Here is a 22,665-nt window from a genome sequence, read left to right as displayed (position 1 = left end):
CGAAAGAGTTCTCACACTTCTCCCATGTGCACCGGGTGTATTCCCGGATTAATTTTTCTGTGATGGATGAGGCGCTGTTGGCGAGGTTTGCTGACTCGGCGTATTCGGCGATCGTGGTCCCGGACCACGTGCCGCATTGGGTGGGTTTGCGGGTGGTCCAGGGAGAGGCCCAGCGGCCACAGTGAAGGTTAGCTGTGGGCTTGTCGCGGTGTGCGAGAGTGTGAGGGCAGCCATCCCTGGCTGTATGGAGCGGAATGACACACGGCCTCCACGCTGTGGGAGGCACTTAAGGCGGTAATCCGGGGCGAATCTATCTTGATTCTGGCAGGGAGCGAGAGTGAGGCTTCTGGATGGGATCTTCAGGGTGGATTGGAGATATTCGGTTGTGCCAGAGGAGTGTCGACTAAAGGAGAGGCAGAGGCTCCAGATGGAGTTTGGATTGGTGTCCATGGGGAAGGCGGTCGGGCAATTGTGGAGGGGCAGTGTATGAGTATGGGGAAAAAGCGAGCAGGATATTGGCACACCGACTCAGGAAACAGGCAGCGGGGAGGGAGATCGGAATGGTGAGGGAGGAGAGAGGCAAGGTGGTGTCGGACCCAGATGGGGTGAATGGAGTGTTTGAGGCCTTCTACAGAAGGCATCAATGAGTCAGAGCCCTACAAGGCAAGAAAGACATGAGGCTGTTCTTGGATGAACTGGAGCTCCCACGGGTGGAGAAGGAGATGGTGCAGGAGCTGGGGGATGGACTGCATGGGCGCGATGCAGGCGGGGAAGGTCCCGGGGCTGGGTGCGTTTCCAACTGTGTTCTACAAGAGGTTTGGTGCGGAGCTGGGGCCTCTGCTTGTGTGGAGGTACAATGAGTCAAGGTGAAGGGGGGAGCTCCCCCCTCACATTGTCCATTTTACTGATCTTAAAGAAAGATAAGGACCCGGAGCAGTGTGGGTTGTACCGCCGTTTCCGCTGCTAAACGTGGATACGAAGCTGTTAACGAAGGTGTTAGCATCGCGTATAGAGGAGTGACAGGGGAGCACCAGACGGGGTTTGTGAAGGGGCATCAGCCATTGACAAATGTGCGCAGTTTGCTCAATGTCATTAAGCTGCACTCGGAGGGGTAGGAGGTAGAGGTGGTGGTGGCAATGGATGCGGAAAAGGCTTTTGATCAGTTTGAGTAGGCGTATTTGTTGGAGGTGCTGGGTCGGTTCGAGTTTGGGCAGGGCTTCGTGGATTGGGTTCGGCTCCAGTATAGGGCACCGATGGCCACTGTCCAGACAACAGGACATGTGTGGGGTACTTCGGCCCGAATCGGGGGACGAGGCAGGGGTATCCGCTCTCCCTGTCGCTTTTTGCTCTGCCGATAGAGCCATTGGCAATGACACTTCGGGCGTCGAGGGTTGAAGAGGGATAGAGCAGGGTGGGGTTGAGCACAGAGTCTCGTTGTACACGGGCAATTTTCTGTGATACATTTCAGAAGTGGACTAATCAGACCAGTTACATTTTCCTCCAAATCATTTATATATACTACAAACAGCAAAGGTCCCAGCACTGATCCCTGTGGAACACCACTGGTCACAGCCCTCCAAATAGAAAAGCACCTTTCCATTGCTACTCTCTGCCTTCTATGACCTAGCCAGTTCTGTATCCACCTTGCCAGCTCACCCCTGATCCCGTGTGACTTCACCTTTTGTACCAGTCTACCATGAGAGACCTCGTCAAAGGCCTTACTGAAGTCCATATAGACAACATCCACTGCCCTACCTGCATCAATCATCTTTGTGACCTCTTCGAAAAACTCTATCAAGTTAGTGAGACACGACCTCCCCTTCACAAAACCATGCTACCTCTCACTAATACGTCCATTTGCTTCCAAATGGGAGTAGATCCTGTCTCGAAGAATTCTCTCCAGTAATTTCCCTACCACTGACGTAAGGCTGACCGGCCTATAGTTCCCGGGATTATCCTTGCTACCCTTCTTAAATAGAGGAACAACATTGGCTATTCTCCAGTCCTCCGGGACATCACCTGAAGACAGTGAGGATCCAAAGATTTCTGTCAAGGCCTCAGCAATTTCCTCTCCAGCCTCCTTCAGTATTCTGGGGTAGATCCCATCAGGCCCTGGGGACTTATCTACCGTAATATTTTTCAAGATGCCCAACACCTCGTCTTTTTGGATCTCAATGTGACCCAGGCTATCTACACACCCTTCTCCAGACTCAACATCCACCAATTCCTTCTCTTTGGTGAATACTGATGCAAAGTATTCATTTAGTACCTCGCCCATTTCCTCTGGCTCCACACATAGATTCCCTTGCCTATCCTTCAGTGGGCCAACCCTTTCCCTGGCTACCCTCTTGTCAAGATACAGGTGCACCGAGCTGGGCACAGCTGCATAAATTGAATTTGACAAGACTGGTGGACGGAATGGAGGCAGACATTAAGAGGTGCACTTCTTCGTCTGCCTTGCCCGCCTCAAAATCATCACCTTGTCAAGAAGATGTTGCAGACTGAAAAGGTTAGCCTCCAACAACCACAACCATCTTCCTTTGTGCCAGGTATGACTCCAACCAGCAGAGTGTTTTCCCCCCTGATTCCCATTGACTCCAGTTTTGCTCGGGCTCCTTGATGCCACACTCGGTCAAACGCTGCCTTGATGTCAAAGGCATTCATTCTCGCCTCACTATTTACCCTCTCACAAAAAGGTGATCAGTGCCATTGCACCTGGGTGTCAGGGGATCTCACCGCTGACCTTGGACACTGAACTCGTCAGCAGGTTGTTAAACCTAGCCGGGGGGTGGGGGGGGGTGGGGGCCGGAGTGGGATTGTCAACAGCTGATCCTTATTTAGCCAAATAACTCCACACGCATACATTTTCCAATCAAAATTATCGCAAGACCAGAAAATATAATCCTGGTTTCATTTTGTTTTTCGTTTCTACTTTCGTGTTCCAGGGATACTAAAGCCAACTTGAGCTCTGTCACTTATACAACAGCTGAGATTAATATATATATTTATTATATTATAGAAACTTTTATGTGTGCTTTGAAGGCCAGATTTTTGTGTGGCTCAGGTGGAAAATTGGCTGAATGTTACACGCAAGTTGAAAAGGTCTTGTATTCCTACATTGTAACAATGGCCACACTTCAAAAATGCTTAATTGCCCTGGAAAGTGTTTTGGGACATCTGGAAGGTGCTGCAGAAATACAAGACATCTGTTGTTTCCCTGTAAGGAGGCAAAGCCCATAGCTGTAGGTGCAAGGTGTTGGATTGGAGGCACAACTCAGCCATGAGCTAACTGAAAGGCAGAGCAGGCTTCAGCTGAACGCTGGCACCAACCCCTCTGATAACAAAAACGTTACATGTCACTGACTTTGATTTGTTTATTTCTGGAGCTAAATGTGCTTGGAATCAAAAATGCTGCTGACTTGGACAAAATTTGAGAAGTAATTAAAAAAAAATAAACTTACATTTTCTTTCCAATTAAGGGGCAATTTAGTGCGGCCAATCCACCTACCCTGCACATCTTTTTGGCTGTGGGGGTGCGACCCCACAGTCGATAGTGTGGAAGGATGTAGCAGATTACAGAGGGATATAGATAAGCTGCAGAGCTGGGTCGAGAGGTGGCAAATGGAGTTTAATGTAGAGAAGTGTGAGGTGATTCACTTTGGAAGGAATAACAGGAATGCGGAATATTTGGCTAATGGTAAAGTTCTTGAAAGTGTGGATGAGCAGAGGGATCTAGGTGTCCATGTACATAGATCCCTGAAAGTTGCCACCCAGGTTGATAGGGTTGTGAAGAAGGCCTATGGAGTGTTGGCCTTTATTGGTAGAGGGATTGAGTTCCGGAGTCGGGAGGTCATGTTGCAGCTGTACAGAACTCTGGTTCGGCCGCATTTGGAGTATTGCGTACAGTTCTGGTCACCGCATTATAGGAAGGACGTGGAGGCTTTGGAGCGGGTGCAGAGGAGATTTACCAGGATGTTGCCTGGTATGGAGGGAAAATCTTATGAGGAAAGGCTGATGGACTTGAGGTTGTTTTCGTTGGAGAGAAGAAGGTTAAGAGGAGACTTAATAGAGGCATACAAAATGATCAGGGGGTTGGTTAGGGTGGACAGTGAGAGCCTTCTCCCGCGGATGGAAATGGCTGGCACGAGGGGACATAACTTTAAACTGAGGGGTAATAGATATAGGACAGAGGTCAGAGGTAGGTTCTTTACGCAAAGAGTAGTGAGGCCGTGGAATGCCCTACCTGCTACAGTGGTGAACTCGCCAACATTGAGGGCATTTAAAAGTTTATTGGATAAACATATGGATGATAATGGCATAGTGTAGGTTAGATGGCTTTTGTTTCGGTGCAACATCGTGGGCCGAAGGGCCTGTACTGCGCTGTATTGTTCTATGTTCTATGTTCTAAACAGGGGGAGAATGTGCAAACTCCACACGGACAGTGACCCAGGGCCGGAATCGAACCTGGGACGTCGGTGCCGTGAGGCCACCAGGACTGCGCCACCGTGCTACCCTTGAGAAGTAATGTTGGAGCAATTTTTGAAACTCTTCCTTTTATTCATGGGATGTGGGCAAGGCCAACAATTATTGCTGTTATGGGCCAGGATTTAGAGTCTCGGTGCTTGGAGTATCATGGAGTTCACCTGATCCACAACTTTTAATAGATTGTGGTATGGGAAACACACGGCCCACTCTACCGGTGTGGTACAGCAGAAATGGAAAAGTAATTTTTAATGCAAAACAACGTTTATTCTATGAACTCAAGTTAACCTTTGTAAAACATACAGTGAACATCTTAGCAACCATCAATTCAAATACAATCCCAAAGAATACAACACTAAGTAACCCTTAATAACTTCCCAAACAACTTCCAGAAGACAAAAGAAACATCTTTTAACAGAAGCACATTAGGTTTGCATTCACTACTGAGAACATTTATAATTCTGAATTCACCAAATGATCAAGAGATAGTCTTTTCATGGCAGAGAGAACAACAGTACACCTGCTCTGTCTGGCTTCAGCTCCAACACTGAAAACAAAACTAAAACACACCCTGCAGCAAACAGCCTAAAACAAAAGTAAAAAGCTGACAGACAGCCCAGCTCCACCCACACTCTGACATCACTGATAAACACCCATTTCTTAAAGGTACATTTCTTAAACACCCATTTCTTAAAGGTGCTCTCACATGACATTGCTCATTCCTCATTTACCTCGAGAAGATGAGTCGCCTTCTTGAACTGCTGCAGTACATGGAGTGTAGGTTTACCCCAGTGCTGTTAAGGAGGGAGTTAAAGGATTTTGACCCAGTAGCAGTGAAGGAACGGCGATAAAATTCCATATTTTGCTACATTTAGATTTATTTTGCTCAATTGAAAGTTGTAGCGACCTGTAATTTTACATCTACCTTCCTGGGCAGACGTATTTTTTAATTGTTTCTTTGACGACTTTAATGAGGAAGTATTTTTTTGCACAATTCACTGTAGCCATCTGTGGGATCCACATTGTATCATTTTATTCTGGTTGTTCAGTTGTGACCTTTACAAAAACGAGCAACACATTACAAAAATATGCATTTTTATCTCGGCCCAATTTTCCCTTTTCAAAAGTAAAAATAGAATGAAACACAATAAAGGGCTGGCTGTGTGTGCACTTGAGAGTTGTGGAGTATTAGGCATTACGGAAACGTACAGATACTATATCCTTCCTGATAACACTTCAGCCATTCCCACAATTGAAACTGGTGGGGCAATGTATCCTGTGTGTTAATGAACAAAATCGCCCTCGTCTGCTCTTTTTCGTCAACATATCCAGATGGAACCTATTCTGACTTTAACTGGCACTAAAAATTAAAGTTTTAAAAACTCCCAACTTGTGGCCAGTTACTTAAGAAGCAAGATGTATAGATATCTCCATATTTTCACATTAGGTGAAATCGCGATAATGATTTGAGCAACATAATGAACTGGCCTCTTGATGACATTATCATACGAGGAGAACATTGAGTACCCGCTTGCGAGTACAGCAATTAAGTCTTATAAAAAGAGGTCATTTGTATCAATGTCCACTCGTGAATGCATTAACTTTAAACCTTTCAGGAAGTGGCTTTTGTATCAGATTCCAAAGCTCGGCAGATGAGATGGCCTCCCACTCTTATCTTTCTGAAGCAACTGGATTGTGGATATTATACTGTATCTGTGTATTCATAAGCTGGCCATAGGTGCTTTTTTAAAAACATCTTCTCATGGTGTGCCTGCCTGGCAGGACCAGCGGTCTTTGCCCATCACCGATTGCCTTTGAGAAGGTGGTGGTGAGCTGCCTCCCTGGGCCACGGCAGTCTGCGTAATGCAGGTTTAACTGCAGAGCTATTAAAAAGAGAGATCCAGGTATTTGACCTGCCGCCAGTCAAGGAGCAGCAATATATTTGCAAGTCAATGTGATGTGTGATTTGGAGGAAGCTTGTGTCTGCTGCCTTTGCCCTTCTTGGTGCTTGGAGGCTTGGAATGTCTGTTGAAGGGATGGTGCACTTTGTGTTGAATTCAAAATTTTAGTAAAGAAAGACTTGCCCTCATATAGCGACTTTTACCACCTCAATTGTCCCAAAGTCAATGAAGTATATATATTTTTTGAAGTGCAGTTACTATTCTAATGTAAGATACATGGAATTTGGATGTTTGAACAGCAAGATCCCATAAACAGAAATATGCTAATGACCAGATAATCTTTTTTACTGATGTTTTAAAAATAAATTTAGAGTACTCAATTCATTTTTTACAATAAAGGGGCAATTTAGCGTGGCCAATCCACCATCCCTGCACAGCTTTGGGTTGTGGGGGCGCGACCCACGCAGACAAAGGGAGAACGTGCAAACTCCACACGGACAGTGACCCAGGGCTGGGATCGAACCCGGGCCCTCGGTGCCGTGAGGCACCAATGCTAACCGCTGCACCAACATGCTGCCCTTCGTTTACTGATGTTGGGCAAGAGATAAGTATTGGTCTGGATGCCGGGGGGGGGGGGGGGGGAACATGTGGTGCCGGCTGACTTCCGGTGGCGGCTATGAAGGAGTAGGTCGCACATTTGGTGGCTCCCGCTCGGGTTGGACCTTTGGACCTTTCCCCCCGATTTTCTACCGGACTTGATTTGGAAAATTGATGGGAGAGGTAACTGTTGATTGAATTCCCACACCGGTGCATGGAGAGGCAGACTAGAAGTGCTCGCATAGGAAGAAACGACAAACAGAGAAGGCTTGGGCTAAGGTTGCAGCGGGGGAAAGCATGGCGGATGACCGGAGACCTGGCTTGTCGACCCAGCGGTCAATGGGGCAGCTGATGCAATTTATCCAGGAGGGCTTCGTCAAGCAGAAGAGCAGGAATGCTTGGACCCGATTAAAGAAATCATTTGCGCGGCTGGAGCTCAGATTGGATGCCCAAGATCGGGCGACCCAGAAAGTAGAGAAGGCGCTGACTGAGCAGGAGAACATCAAACTGCGGTGGAGTTGGAGGTGGGGATGCTGAGAGACCAGCAGAAAAGGCTCCTGGGGAAGGTGGAGGACCACGAGAATAGATCACGCCGGCAGAACCTGAGAATTGTCGGTCATCCGGAGGGGTCCGAAGGAGCGGATGCTGGGGCATACATAGATGGCATGTTCGAGAAGCTGCTGGGGGTGGTACGTTCTCCCGATCCTTGGAGGTGGACAGGACTCACAGAGCGCTCGCGGGGAAGCCGCGAGTGCCCCCCCCCCCCCCCCCCCCCCCCCCCCCCCCCCCGAGGGCAATGGTGGTGAGATTCCACAGGTACTTGGACAAAGAGCGTATTTTACAGTGGGCCAGGCAGACACGGAGGTGTAAATGGGATGACAGTATCCTGCGGATCTACCGGGACCTGAGTGCAGAGGTGGCCAGGAGAAGAGCGGGGTTCAATCAGATGAAGTCGTCCCTTTGTAAGAAAAAGGTGAAGTTTGGACTGCTGTATCCAGTCCGTCTCTGGGTCATGTATGAGGAGCAACATTTTTATTTTGAGTCACCCGAGGAAGAGATGGACTTCGCTAAAAGGAAAGGACTGGTGGCAGACTGAGGACTTTGAACTTTGCTGCAACGTTCACATCAAAAAAAAAATCTTGTTTTTTGCTTTTTGGACGTTATTTGTAATGCCTTCTGTATTGATTTGGGGCCAGTTGCAGAGCTGAGCACTGATGGGGGATGGAAGTGTGTTTGTTAGATGCTGGATCTTCTGTTGATCTTTTCTTTGTTTATCGGTTTTTTTCTTGGGCAATTGTGTTGGGACTGGTTATTGTTTGTGTATGAGCGGGGGGGGGGGAGGGAACAATAGGTGGGAGAATGTCTGGCGCCATGGGCGGGGGTCACCATGCTAGCTGGGTGGGCTAGCTCACTGAAGCGCAGTGGGGGGGTGAGCAGATGTTATGCTTGTCAAAGGGGTCGGTTTACATCGTGCTGTTACCGGGGGGGGGGGGAGGGGGGAATGTTCTACTGACGAGGGAGGGACTGTTGCTGAGGGACAGAAAGGAGGTCAGGGGTGGAGGCTACCTGGGGGCGGGCCGGTGGAGGCATGGGGCGCGGGCTGGAGACTGGCCCAAGAAAGGTGATGGCTGATCGGCGAAGGGGGGGGGGAAGGGGGGGTGCGATGAGCCCCCCAACTAGGCTGATCACCTGGAACGTAAGAGGACTAAATGGGCCGGTTAAGAGGGCACGCGTGTTCACGAATCTGAGGGGACTGAAGGCGGACATGGTAATGCTACAGGAGACGCACCTTAGAGTGTCATCAGATTAAGGAAGGGATGGATCGGACAGGTTTTTCACTCGGGGCTGGACTCTAAGATTAGAGGGGTCACGATCCTGTTTAATAAGCGAGTGGTGTTCAAGGCGGGAAGAATAGTTACGGATGTGGGAGGCCGGTATATTATGGTCACTGGGAAACTGGAGGGGGTGCAGGTGGTACTATTAAATGTGTATGCACCAAATTGGGATGATGTGGAATTTATAAAGAGGATGCTGGGGAAGATCCCAGACCTAGATTCGCATAAGTTGGTCATGGGAGGGGACGCAACACAGTTATTGACCTTGGTTTAGACCGGTCAAGCTCAAAGGCGGGCAGGGTGCCAGTAATGGCAAAGGAGCAAAAGGGGTTCATGGAGCAGATGGGGGGGGGGGGGGGGGGGGCGGGGGAGAGATGGAACCATGGGGAATTGGGCAGCCGAGAGTGAAGGAGTTCTCCTTCTACTCACACGTGCATAAAGTGTACTCCCGGATTGTTTCTTTATTTTGTGCAGGGCCTTACTGGCAGGGGTGGTGGACACGGGTACTCGGCGATCACAATCTCAGACCATGCACCGCACTGGGTTGACCTACAGGTGAGCGAGGAGAGTAACCAGCGCCCGCACTGGAAGCTGGACCTGGGACTTTTAGCTGGAGAAGAGGTGTGCGGGCGGCTGAGGAAATGTATTCAGAACTACCTGGAAGTCAACGACACGGGTAAAGTTTCGGCGGCGGTGGTCTGGGAGGCATTGAAGGCGGTGGTTTGAGGAGAGCTGATCTCGATACGGGCCCACAGGGACAAGGTAGACAGAGCAGAGATGGACCGACTGATAAAGGAGATATTACAGGTTGGCAGGATGTATGCAGAGACCCCAGAGACAGGGCTTTTAAGGGAACGACGAAGGATACAGGCGGAGCTTGGCTTGTTAACTACAGGGAGGGCGGTAGAGCAGGTCAGGGGGGGCGATCTATGAACATGGGGAGAAGGCCAGTGGAATGCTTGCACAGCAGCTTAGAAAGAGGGAGGCAGCCAGGGAGATCGGGAAAGTAAAGGATGGGGACGGGAGCCTGGTTGGAGACTCAGCAGGGGGGAATAACACATGCAAGGAGTTTTACAGTAGGCTGCATGAGTCAGAACCCCCAGGCCAGAGGAGTTGAGGCACTTCTTAGGGGAGCTGAATTTCCCGAAGGTGGACGGGGGGTTCGTAGAAGGGCTGGGGGCCCCGATCGGGTCGGAGGAGATAGCGGAGGGTCTGAAGGCCATGCAGTCGGGTAAAGCCCCGGGGCCGGACGGGTACCCAATGGAGCTCTATAAAAAGTTCTCTGGGATATTGGGGCCGCTGTTGATGAGGACATTCAATGAGACAAGGCAGCATGGGGTGCTTCCCCCGATGATGTCACAGGCCACAATCTCATTGATCCTGAAGCGGGACAAGGACCCGGAGCTGTGTGGGTCCTACAGGCTGATATCCCTGTTGAATGTGAACGCCAAACTGCTGGCCAAAATCTTGTCCTCTAGGATTGAGGATTGTATTCCGAACGTTATGGGGAGGACCAGACGGGGTTTGTTAAGGGAAGGCAGTTGGTGGCCAATGTAAGAAGGTTGTTAAATGTGATCATGATGCCCCCGGAAGGTAGGGAGGTGGAGGTAGTGGTTGCAATGGACGCAGAGAAGGCTTTTGATCGGGTAGAATGGGATTATCTGTGGGAGGTACTGGGACGGTTCGGATTTGGGCGGGGCTTTATTGACTGGGTCAGGTTGCTGTATCATGCTCCTGTGGCAAGTGTACGGACGAATAGGACAACATCGGACTATTTTAGGGGGTGCCCCCGCTCCCCACTGTTGTTCGCGTTACCATAGAGCCGCTGGCAATTGCACTGAGAGACTCAAGGAGCTGGTCCGGGGGGGGGAATGGAATACAGAGTCTCGTTTTATGCAGACGACCTGCTCCTATATGTATCGGACCCATTAGAGGGGATGGAAGAAATTATGAGGATTCTGGGGGAATTTGACCTGTTTTTGGGTATAAACTAAATATTGGGAACAGTGAGATGTTTGCGGTCCAGGCAAGGGGGCAGGAGAGGCGACTGGGGGAACTGCTGTTTAGAGTGGTAGGGGGAAAGCGTTCGGTACCTAGGCATCCAGGTGGCGCGGGGATGGAAACGGCTGCACAAGCTAAATCTGGCCCGAATAGTAGACCAAATGGCAGACGAATTTCGGAGGTGGGACGCATTCCCGTTGTCACTAGCTGTGAGAGTGCAGACGGTGAAGATGATGGTCCTTCCGAGATTCCTGTTTGTGTTTCAGTGTCTCCCCATCTTTATTCCGCGGTCCTTTTTTAAACGGGTCAATAAGATAATCACTGGCTTTATATGGGCGGGCAAGACCCCGCGAGTAAAAAAGGGGATGCTTGAGCGGAGCCGGGGGGAGGGCGGGCTGGTGCTGCCAAACTTCAGTAATTACCATTGGGCGGCGAATATAGCCATTATCAGGAAGTCAGTGGTGGGGGAAGGGTCGGTATGGGAGCATGTGGAGACGTCTTCATGCAAGGGCACCAGCTTGGGTGCGTTGATAACAGTGCCTCTGCCGTTCCCGCCGGCACGGTACTCTACCAGCCCCGTGGTGGTGGCGTCCCTGAGAGTCTGGGGGCAATGGAGGAGGCATGTGGGAGCGGAGGGAGCATCGGTCTGGTCTCCAATCTGTAATAATCACCGGTTTGCCCCGGGAAGGATGAATGGAGGGTTTCGGAGATGGCAGAGGGCAAGGATTGAGAGGATGGGGGAAATATTTATAGAGGTGAGTTTTCCTAGCTTGAGGGAGCTGGAGGAGAAATTTGGATTGGCGAGGGGAAACAAATTTAGGCACCTGCAGGTGCGGGACTTCCTGCATAGACAGGTCTCAACCTTCCCGCTCCTACCACCAAGGGGGATACAGGACAGGGTAGTTTCTAAAGTGTGGGTGGGAGAAGGGAGGGTCTCTGACATTTACAGGGAACTCATGGGGTCAGAGGACATGCAGACTGAGGAGCTGAAGCGCAAGTGGGAAGAAAAGTTGGGAGGAGAGATAGAGGATGGTCTCTGGGCGGACACGTTGAGTAGAGTCAATGCGTCCACAACATGTGCCAGGCTCAGCCTGATACAATTAAAGGTTGTTCACAGGACTCACATGACAGTGGCCCGGATGAGAAGGTTCTGTGGGGTAGAAGACAGGTGTGCAAGGTGTGCGGGGGGGCCAGTGAACCATGTCCACATATTCTGGACATGCCCAAAGTGGATGGGATTCTGGCAGGGGATTGCGGATGTCATGTCCACAGTGTTAAAAACAAGGGTGGCACCGGTTCCAGAGGTGGCGATTTTGGGAGTGTCGGAAGATCTGGGAATCCAGGAGGAGAAAGAGGCAGACATTCTGGCCTTTGTTTCCCTGGTAGTCCGGAGACAGATACTATTAGCTTGGAGAGAATCAAAGCCCCCGAAGTTGGAGACCTGGCTATCGGACATGGCTACCTTTCTCTGTTTGGAGAAAATCAAGTCCGCCTTGAGAGAGTCACTGTTCGGGTTCGCTCGGAGGTGGCAACCGTTCGTCGACTTCTTTGCGGAAAATTAACCGTCAGCAGAAAGTGGGGGGGCGGGGGGGGAGTTTAACTTAGTTTCGAGTAGGGGGTTAGTAAAGGTGGGACCTGTAAGGGAGGAAGACGGCTTTTGCACTATGTTTATAAATTCATATACATTGTTTATTTTGTTGTTGTTGTAAAACCTTAAATACCTCAATAAAATGCTTATTAAAAACAGCTTGGTGCCAGCCGTGCGCGGACCCGATCTGCTACCTGCGACCCCACAGGCCCCCCCCACTGGCCACCAGCCCCCCCCAGCCCTTGCAGAAGGCCCCCAGCCAGTGGCACGGATCCCGGCTGAGTGTGGGGGTGCTGGACACAGTCCGCAGCCGCAACACCGGGAACTCGGCCCAACGGGGCGGAGCATCGCGGGAAGGCCTGCCGATGACGCGCGACGCTATTACGCCATTTCCGAAGGGGCGGAGCATGGCTGACCAGCTTCAAACCCGCACCGGCACCGATTTGGGCGTTGGAGTCGATCCTCCGCCTGATCGCAGATTACAATATCGGCAACGGAGAATCCAGCCCTGGTTTCGAAAGAAGTCTTCTAAAGATCATCAGAACCTTAGAAGCCCTGATTTATTTTGTTCTAGCTGCACAAGAGTGTAATATTGGAACCGGCAGCTGAAAGCCTGCAGCCAACCCCCTCCCCAAAAGTAGCGTTTACATTTAATTTGGTTATCCGTGTGGGTTAAATTAACTTTTTTTCAATTCTGCTCATATGGTGAAGCTCGAGGGGGCAACCTACCACTGCCATTCACTTCCTACAGAGACTGTGTGCTAAAGGCCCTCGAGTTGCCAGTTCTAGTTTGACACATTGAGGGACGTTCCGCATGACTTCCAGCTGGCACCCCCAATCCCTCCGTCTAAAGTTCCGGCGAGTGAGTGTCCAGCGTCCCCTCCCTCGCAGTGGTACCACCTTCACCTGCCAATTGTAAAGTAAACAGACTCTTCATTCCCTGGTTGGATGAAGTTTGAGCGTCAAAAATATCACCCCCACCATCTCCAGTATATTTATAGCCAATTAAAGAATTATTTTCTTTATAAGTGGTGTTCAGTGAAAATAAAGTGACAGTTTTGATTTGTACCTCCATGACTTTTCTCTGGGGTTGTTCACAGCAGAGGCTTGTAGATTAAGCAAGCATTCATTTCTTCACTCAGAATTGGGAGGGTTACTTGGTGTCAGCCATCCCACAGCGGATAGCATTCTCTCCCCTCTGAGTCAGAAGGTTGTGAGCTCCAGACCCATTCCGTAGACTGGAGCCCAAAAGTCCAAACTGGCACTCCCAGTGCAGTGCTGAGGGAGTGCCGCACTGTCAGAGGTGAGATGTTAAACTAAGACCTCTTCTGCCTGCACAGGTGGGCATAGCAGATCACACGGTACTATTTGGAAGGCACGCAGGGCAGTTCTCCCCATTGCCCGAGCTAATGTTTACCTCGACCAACATTATTGAAAATAGATTTTCTGGTTGTTATCACATTGATGGGGCGACAAGGTATGTATAAAGTTCAGTAACTTAACATCACTCCAATGCAGTCTTTCAGTGAGGTGCAGCTCAGATTTTTGCAAAGAAAGGGAGCTCAGACAGCAATGCCTTGATTTCACCACGTAACTGAGCTTAATCACAGGAAGTTGCCGCACAATTTACCAATGATACCAGTAATCAAATTTAGCTTCACTTTTATTTTTACTACAAAGTCCAACCCATTGGCCAAGCATCTAAAAGTGCTGTGCGACCAAAAACTTCACCCAAAGGGTGTCTGGAGGCACTCCCTCCTGAGTGGTGGAGGCACGCTACTATCTGAAATGAAATAATGTGCAAGATTATGGGGACAAGGCAGGGGAGTGGGAATGGGTAGACTGCTCTTTCAGAGAGTCAGCGCAGAATTGATGGGCCGAATGGCCTCCTTCTGCACCGTAAAGATTCTGCGATTGTTTGATTCTCTGGATGGAACAGCAGAATGTGCTACGAAACGAAGAAACAACGATGGTACTGCCTGAATCATCTAAACGGCGACAAAACAGAGACAGTATGAAAAGCAAAGTTTAACCTTCGGTCACACGAAAGTCATAAATTATACAGCAAGCAATAGCTCAAATATTTATACAAGTATTACATTACAAAATCAGCACTTGCAATACCTCTAAGCTTGCTGATAACATTGTAAATCATATGCGAGACCTTCCATAACTTAAAAACCTCAGACCTAAAAAGGTAGACTCCCAATTTCCAGTGGCAAATATATAATTTTTTTATTAAGGGGCAATTTAGCGTGGCCAATCCACCTACCCTGCACATCTTTGGATTGTGTGGGTGAGACCCACGCAGACACAGGGAGAATGTGCAAACTCCACACGGTCAGTGACCTGGGGCCGGGATCGAACCCGGGTCCTCGGCGCCGTGAGGCAGCCGTGCTAACCACTGCCCCACTGTGCCGCCCTTATTTTATACAATTTAAAGAACCATAACTTTGAACATGGTTTTGGTGGAAGTAAATAAAATACCATGTTGAATTTGTCTTGATAAATGTGAATGTCTTTAGATAAAAGCTAATTACTGCTGGATGCTGGAATCTGAAAAAAGAACAGAAAATACTGGACAACCTCAGCAGGTCTGGCAGCATCTGAGGAGAGGGAAGGGAGCTAACGTTTCAAGTCTGGGTGACTCTTTATCAAAGCTAGAGAGAGCTGGAAATAGGATGAGATTTACACTGTTGTGGGGGGTGCGTGGGGCAGTAGGGCTGGAGAGAGGCCCAGTGATTTGTGGAGATTGATAAAGATGTTGTGGACAGAAAGACAAAGGGGATGTAAATGGCGATGATCAAGGCCAGAAAGTGTCTGACAGTGGCACGTTAAGAGATTAAAATGTGTGAATGGCAGAACAAAGGTGAGCAGTGTGTCAAAGGACAACTAGGAACAGGGAACAGATGTCTCCAGTGGCGTGGGCTGGGGGAGGGGACAATGGTGAGGGAAAAGGATCAATGGGATAAATGAAAATAAATGGATAGAAATAAAAATGGGGTGAAGGTGGAGAGTTCACAGTCTGAAGTTGTTGAATTCGTTTAGGTTTTTCTTGAAAGGATGATTACATTTTGTTTCTGTTTCTATTATTACCCCATCTTTTTTTGAAATAAATTTAGTGTACCCAATTCATTTTTTCCAATTAAGGGGCAATTTAGCGTGGTCAATCCACCTACCCTGCACATCTTTGGGTTGTGGGGGCAAAACCCATGTAGACATGGGGAGAATGTGCAAACTCCACACGGACAGTGACCCAGAGCCGGGATTGAACCTGGGACCTCAGCGCCGTGAGGCAGCAGTGCTAACCCACTGCGCCACCCTGCTGTCCTTTTTACCCCCATCTTAATATCACCTTTCTTCTCTTTTTGTTTTATTCTCCACCTGATTGCGGCATTTAATTTCCTACTGCAACTCGCGTTGCTTCATTCAATCTCTGCTGCTCATTAACCATTCTTTAGTCAGATTAAGGTGATATACTGTTGCTTTCCCTCGTCACACAGGTCCAGACCCCTGTTAAGCCTCTTGATGTCTCATGCCTTGGATGTGGGTATTTGCCTACACTATTACAGCTTGAAGAGAGAGTTTCTGGCCTGGTTATATTTATGCTCCCCGTGTCTGTGTGGGTCTCATTCCCACAACCCAAAGATGTGCAGGGTAGGTGGATTGGCTGCGCCAAATTGTCCCTTAATTGGAAATATTTTTTTAAAAATTCTTGGGGCTGGGGTGGTGTGGCAAATAGAGATGATGCTATTCACCAAGGAAGGCACATTCCCCGCCCTCTTTCCCCCTTTTTAACCTTTCCAGAGGTTCTGATCAAGGGCGGCACGGTAGCACAGTGGTTAGCACTGTTGTTTCACTGCACCAGGGTCCCAGGTTCGATTTCCGGCTTGGGTCACTGTCCATGCGGAGTCTGCACGTTCTCCCCGTGACTGCGTGGGTTTCCTCCGGGTGCTCCGGTTTCCTCCCACAAGTCCTGAAAGACGTGCTGTTAGGTGAATTTGACATTCTGAATTTGCCCTCTGTGTACCCGAACAGGCGCCGGAGTGTGGCGACTAGGGGCTTTTCACGGTAACTTCATTGCAGTGTTAATGTAAGCCTACTTGTGACAATAAAGATTATTAAAAAGTGGCACTGTGGTTCTACTTGTGCCAGGAGTCTATCAGGACCTCATTCATTCTTACCATGTGAACCCAGTTAAGGATTGTCGACAGGCTTTTGAACTGGGTTTCGTATCTTGACCCATTCCTGCGATTAACTGCTGCCTATACACTTCGATGCTGTCCAGAAAAGGTTAACGGATAGCTCGCGAGAGTGGAAATCCTTAACTGTGTTTTTTTCTTACAGAGACTGGTAACTTTTTAAAAAGAAAACCGCTTGGCAAGATTTCACTTTTTAAAACTCTTACTGTGACAAACCAACTAAAATTAACGTAATTCAAATACAGGTGAAGGATATTTCAAATAAAAAGGTAAATTTCACCTTAAGTAGTTGATACAGTAAAGATAGCATCACATGCTTATAAGCATCTGCATTATCTTTCGTACAAATGTGGGACCCTATGGTATCACACAGTCTTCCCAACTCAGCATCTGCCATGTCCTATCTCTCATTTCCCATCAAACAGTGTCAGCCCTCAAGTTTATTCACCAGCAACCATGTTCCATCTGATGTCCCCAGACATGGCTACCACTGACAAGGCGCACAGCTATGAACCCTCTCTCACTCGGATCACGACAGTCCTGTTGCACGTAATCCTTGAGACTCCCTTCTCGAACTCTTATAAATGGTCTGGTGGGCTTTGGCAAGACAAACGGCAGTAAAAGGCCTTAACCAATCTCCAATCCGTTGCCCTTCTTGCCTTCAGCATTCTGCTCTTTCCAACATAGAACATGATGTGGAGATGCCGGCGTTGGACTGGGGTGAGCACAGTAAGAAGTCTTACAACACCAGGTTGTAACATAGAACACACAGAGTAACCTAGTCTCTGCTTTATTCTCAGAGACCTGTTTCAACCCCAGGATCTATTCGAAGACATGCCAAACAGAAAACTGTTCCATTCGGAGACAACTATGCTTTTTCCTCTTTGCACCAACTCTGTGTTCTGAACTCCCAAATAGAAAACACTGGCTGACCCAATCCCATTGCAATTAGCTTTCTATTTATCCATTGCTTCATAGCTGTTCATCCCATGGCAACCTTGGGTTACATGAACTTTTCTTGGGAACCATTGATGTCCATGTAAGGAAATCAATTGGCCTTTTTCAGAAAACTCCCCAGCTCACTTTGATCTTAAACACATGGGTTGTCGCACCCAGAAATGCTGAGACTATTTGGAATGCATATTGAAAGCACCTAACTCTGCACTAACCAGGGTTGAAACGGTGGTTCCTTCTTGATATGTGGATGGGTCAGCATGATTGGTCACACATCGACCCAAACACAGAACAAGGAAACTTCTTTATGGTGAAAGCTTTTACTGTTTTTAACTCCGTCATATACAGCACTGCAAGAAAACTCCTTTGACGTGAAGTCTGCCATGAAGAAAGAGATTAATTTGGATCATTGTGCAGTTTGTAATTTGATATGTCAGTACCCTAACTGCAGCCAACTTTGGAATACTTGATTCTCTATGGTGTCATGATCTCAGTAGATATCGATAACTTAAAGAGATCAGAGCTTCCAGTGACTAGCTGAAAGAATGGCACAAGAAGATATCACGTTTTAAGTTTTACTGTAACAAATGACAAAAACAAATTGCCTAAACAGTATTTTCATTTTGTAGGCAGCTTATACCTCAAACTACAGAATGTGACGCTCCCCACTTATACCCATCAGCCATTGCACTTTGTGGAATTACAATCCTTTCAGCAAACAATCTATAATTGCACCCAGCTTCCACAGGGTTCGGTATCCGTGTAGCAATTTTGAGTGACCATCTCCAGGTGCTTCCTCAGTTTTCAGAGATTTTCTTAACTCCACTGCCAGCAGTAAAGCTTGTTCTGAGGATTCTTCACCCTCCTGGCCATGCCAGGACAAGTCTCTTGGAATCCACAGAAGGCTGCAGGATACGTCTCTTCAATCAGAGACCGACTCACTCCTGCACGTGGTACTGCTGTGGTATGTGCTGAAATCGAGCAGACATTTCTCTCAGCTGATCATCCAGAACTACTGTCTCTCTGTGGCATTCACTGACTTGTAAGGAAGCCTGTAACATGATCTCAAAAATGGTTTCTTTCTCCATGGCAACTTTGTATCCAGGTAAATGTTAATTTGCTACTTTTGACCTCCGCTTTCTTTCCTCTTTGAGGTAATTGGGCAGTTTACAGCACAATTGTTTAAACGTCGACACCTACGACGCTTTTCTGGGATTTAGGAGAGACTCTGAGTCAACCCATTGTGACCTTCGGGACTACTGTCATTGTCTTGAAACCCAGGTAAAATATCTAAACCTTTGCATTGATCTCTAGAACCCAAGTTTATATCAGAACATATCACATTACTCCCTTCATTTACCCTAATTTTAACTTTTTATAATAATCTTTATTACTGTCACAAGTAGGCTTACATTAACACGACAATGAAGTTACTGTGAAAAGCCCCTCATTGCCACACTCCGGCCTTTTATCTCTCCATTCCGATATCGCTGAGAAGATCCAATGTGGCGGTGTGATTGCGTCAAATTAATCTGCTCATTAACATACCCTCTATAATTCTGCATTGTTTGAGGCCACACACCCGATGGGATCATTACCTAGGAACGCTAATTGGACTTAATACTAGAACCAAATTAGCCCTTGGTGAGTATTTGCTTGGCTCACAAATATGGAAGAAAAATTGGTTCTATTATCAAGAGTATATGGGGGATAATATTTTCTGGATTTTGAGTTCGCTGATAAAATACCTGAAAATTTAAAGCTGTACAATTCTGTTCATAACCTCAATGAATAAGCAGGGTAGCACAGTGGTTAGCACAGGTGCTTCACAGCTCCAGGGTCCCAGGTTCGATTCCCGGCTTGGGAACACTGTCTGTGTGGAGTCTTGGAGTCTGCACGTTCTCCCCCGGGTTTCCTCCGGGTGCTCCGGTTTCCTCCCACACTCCAAAGATGTGCAGGTGGATTGGCCTTGCTAAATCGCCCTTAGAGTCCAAAACAGGTTAGGTGGTGTTACTGGGTTACGGGGATAGGGTGGAGATATGGGCTGAGGTCAGGTGCTCTTTCCAAGAGCCAATGCAGACTCAATGGGCCGAATGGCTGCCTTCTGCACTGTAAATTCTATAATTACATCGGGAACAGCTATGATGATTGCATAGATCTGGATGAGTGAACGGCTTGTGATTCTGGAACTTCAAGATTCAGACAAGCATTATCAAAATGGATGCTCTGTTGCAGAGCTGAAAGGGCAGAATCTTCGGAAATTGGGAGGAGTTGCTGATTTTGAGCAACTGGAAGGAAGAGGGATCAAGCATGCCCCTCAATTTAAACAATGCAAAGAAAACTATAAAACTGTAATAACTAGAAGTAGTTTGTGTTACCTGAACGATCTCACCTCTGTTCATGAGTGAAGTACTTGATTTCTTAATTAACATTGCATTCCAAGAGTTTATGTTTTCTTAAATGTGTGATGGAGGTTTTGTGTTTGAAACCCTCATTGACTGGACTCTTGGACCTGTTTACACTATAAAGGCCGCATAAACAGATTGGAGCAACTGCAGCAAAAGGCTCCCCCAACAATCCTTGCGAGAGTGTCGATGCTAACAGATATTGCCGGAATAGCCATATTATTTCAGCAGTTCACCATTGACCCAGTAGATGTACAGCAGCCAGAGTATTCTCCTGTGTAGACATGGATGCTGGAGAATTCAGAGCCCCCAGCCCCATCTCCAAATTAAGCTTCTGGGACTGGTGTTTTGGGAAAAAGAAAACTCTTTGAAGAAATCAAAAGCACCCTGGCGAGTTTTAGTAAAGCAATAACAAAGCTCAAAAACAGCTTCGGCTATGGGGCCCTTATATTCCAGCCTGTGAGCTCTGACCTGTTCTGTGCCTCTCCCTTCAAGGATGTATGGTTTTCCTTTCACAGCAGAGTACTAAGCATTGCCCTTCAATTCCAGTGATACAAAAAAAAGGGGGGACCCCCAGCACATACCTAAGATCCGTGCGTCGGCCCCCCCACCCACGCCAAACACGGACAAGCTTTCATGCGCCCGCCCTGAACAGAACCCGAGAAAGCTGACCATCAAAAAGAATGCTTCGCTGCTCAAACAGCCCTGAATGATTCTTATTGATTAGGTTCCAACCTCGAGAACAAAGATGAGATTTCTCATGAGACAAGTACAGTTGAATGTTGACTGTCAAGGTAAAGGAATTTTGACACATATGAACTACTGGGCGGCAGGGTGGCGCAGTGGTTAACACCGTTGCCTCATGGCGCTGTGGACCCGGGTTCGATCCTGGCCCCGGGTCACTGTCCGTGTGGAGTTTGCACATTCTCCCCGTATCTGCGTGGGTCTCACCCCCACAACCCAAAGATGTGCAGGGTAGGTGGATTGGCCACGCTAAATTATCCCTTAATTGGAAAAAATGAATTGGGTACTCTAAATTATTATTATTTTTTTTTTTGAAATATATTTTATTCAAATTTTTTTTCCGGCCAAACAAAACAGTACAAAATTTTTTCCCTTTTACAACAATAAAACAATATAAATAATAGTGACCGTTTTTAACAAATAAATAAATAATATATAAGCTAAATGGCAACTGCCATAACAAAATATTAACTCTCCCAAATAATAAAATCAAACAAGCCAATATACATATCCAAGTAAAAATGTCCATACAAAAACACCCCTGAGGACCCCCCCTTCCCCCCCTCCCCCCCCCGGGTTGCTGCTGCTGCTACTTTCCCAGTTCCTTTATCGTTCTGCGAGGTAGTCAACGAACGGTTGCCACCGCCTGGTGAACCCTTGAGCCGAACCTCTTAGTGCGAACTTTATCCGTTCCAGTTTTATAAACCCTGCCATGTCGTTTATCCAGGCCTCCACGCCCGGGGGTTTAGCTTCCTTCCACATTAACAATATCCTTCGCCGGGCTACTAGGGACGCAAAGGCCAAAACATCAGCCTCTCTCGCCTCCTGCACTCCCGGCTCTTCTGCAACCCCGAATATAGCCAACCCCCAGCTTGGCTCGACCCGGACCCCCACCACCTTTGAAAGCACATTTGCCACCCCCACCCAGAACCCATGCAGTGCCGAGCATGACCAAAACATGTGGGTGTGGTTCGCTGGGCTTCTCGCGCATCTCCCGCACCTATCCTCTACCCCGAAAAATTTACTGAGCCTTGTTCCGGTCATGTGTGCCCTGTGCAAGACCTTGAATTGTATCAGGCTAAGCCTGGCACACGAGGACGAAGAGTTTACCCTGTGTAGGGCATCTGCCCACAGCCCCTCTTCGATCTCTTCCCCTAGTTCTTCTTCCCATTTTCCCTTCAGCTCATCCACCATGATCTCCCCCTCGTCTCTCATTTCCCTGTATATATCTGACACCCTACCATCCCCCACCCATGTCCCCGAAATCACTCTATCCTGAATCTCCTGCGTCGGGAGCTGCGGAAATTCCCTCACCTGTTGCCTCACAAGCCCTCAATTGCATATACCGAAATGCATTCCCCTGGGGCAACCCGTATTTTTCCGTCAGCACTCCCAGACTCGCAAACGTCCCATCTAGGAACAGATCCCTCAGTTGCACAATCCCTGCTCTCTGCCATGTTCTAAATCCCCCATCTATTCTCCCCGGGACAAACCTATGATTATTCCTTATCGGGGACCGCACCGCGGCACCCGTCATTCCCTTATGCCGTCTCCACTGCCCCCAAATTTTCAGCGTTGCCGCCACCACTGGACCTGTGGTGTATTTCTTCGGGGAGAACGGCAACGGCGCCGTCGCCAATGCTTGTAGGCTGGTTCCTTTACAGGACGCCATTTCCAGTCTCTTCCACGCCGCTCCCTCCCCTTCTCCCATCCACTTACACACCATTGAGATATTGGCGGCCCAATAATAATCACTTAAGCTCGGCAGTGCCAGTCCCCCCCCCCCCCCCCCCCCCCCATCCCTGCTACGTTGCAAAAACCCCCTCCTCACTCTCGGGGTCTTCCCAGCCCACACAAAGCTCATAACACTCTTCTCAATTTTTTTGAAAAAAGCCCTCGTAACCATCACCGGGAGGCACTGGAACACAAAAATAAATCTCGGGAGGACTACCATTT

The 22,665-nt window shown here is 48.3% G+C and overlaps 1 protein-coding gene across 3 annotated transcripts in view; it reads left to right on the top strand.

Moving 5' to 3' along the window:
- Positions 1-22,665, top strand: part of pcca (propionyl-CoA carboxylase subunit alpha) — a 451,487-nt gene that overhangs the window by 29,695 nt on the left and 399,127 nt on the right. The window contains exon 5 of one of the 3 annotated variants that reach the window (XM_072476056.1): positions 9,290-9,370. The exons of the other annotated variants lie outside the window; for them this stretch is intronic. Coding sequence (XP_072332157.1) covers positions 9,290-9,370 — 81 coding nt within the window. The remainder of the gene's footprint in view (positions 1-9,289; positions 9,371-22,665) is intronic. 3 annotated transcript variants of the gene reach the window in all.

This window comes from Scyliorhinus torazame, chromosome 15, assembly GCF_047496885.1.
Source record: "Scyliorhinus torazame isolate Kashiwa2021f chromosome 15, sScyTor2.1, whole genome shotgun sequence".
Lineage (NCBI taxonomy): Eukaryota > Metazoa > Chordata > Chondrichthyes > Carcharhiniformes > Scyliorhinidae > Scyliorhinus > Scyliorhinus torazame.
The sequence above is the reverse complement of the archived record's forward strand: the minus strand, read 5'-3'. Positions and strand labels throughout refer to the sequence as shown.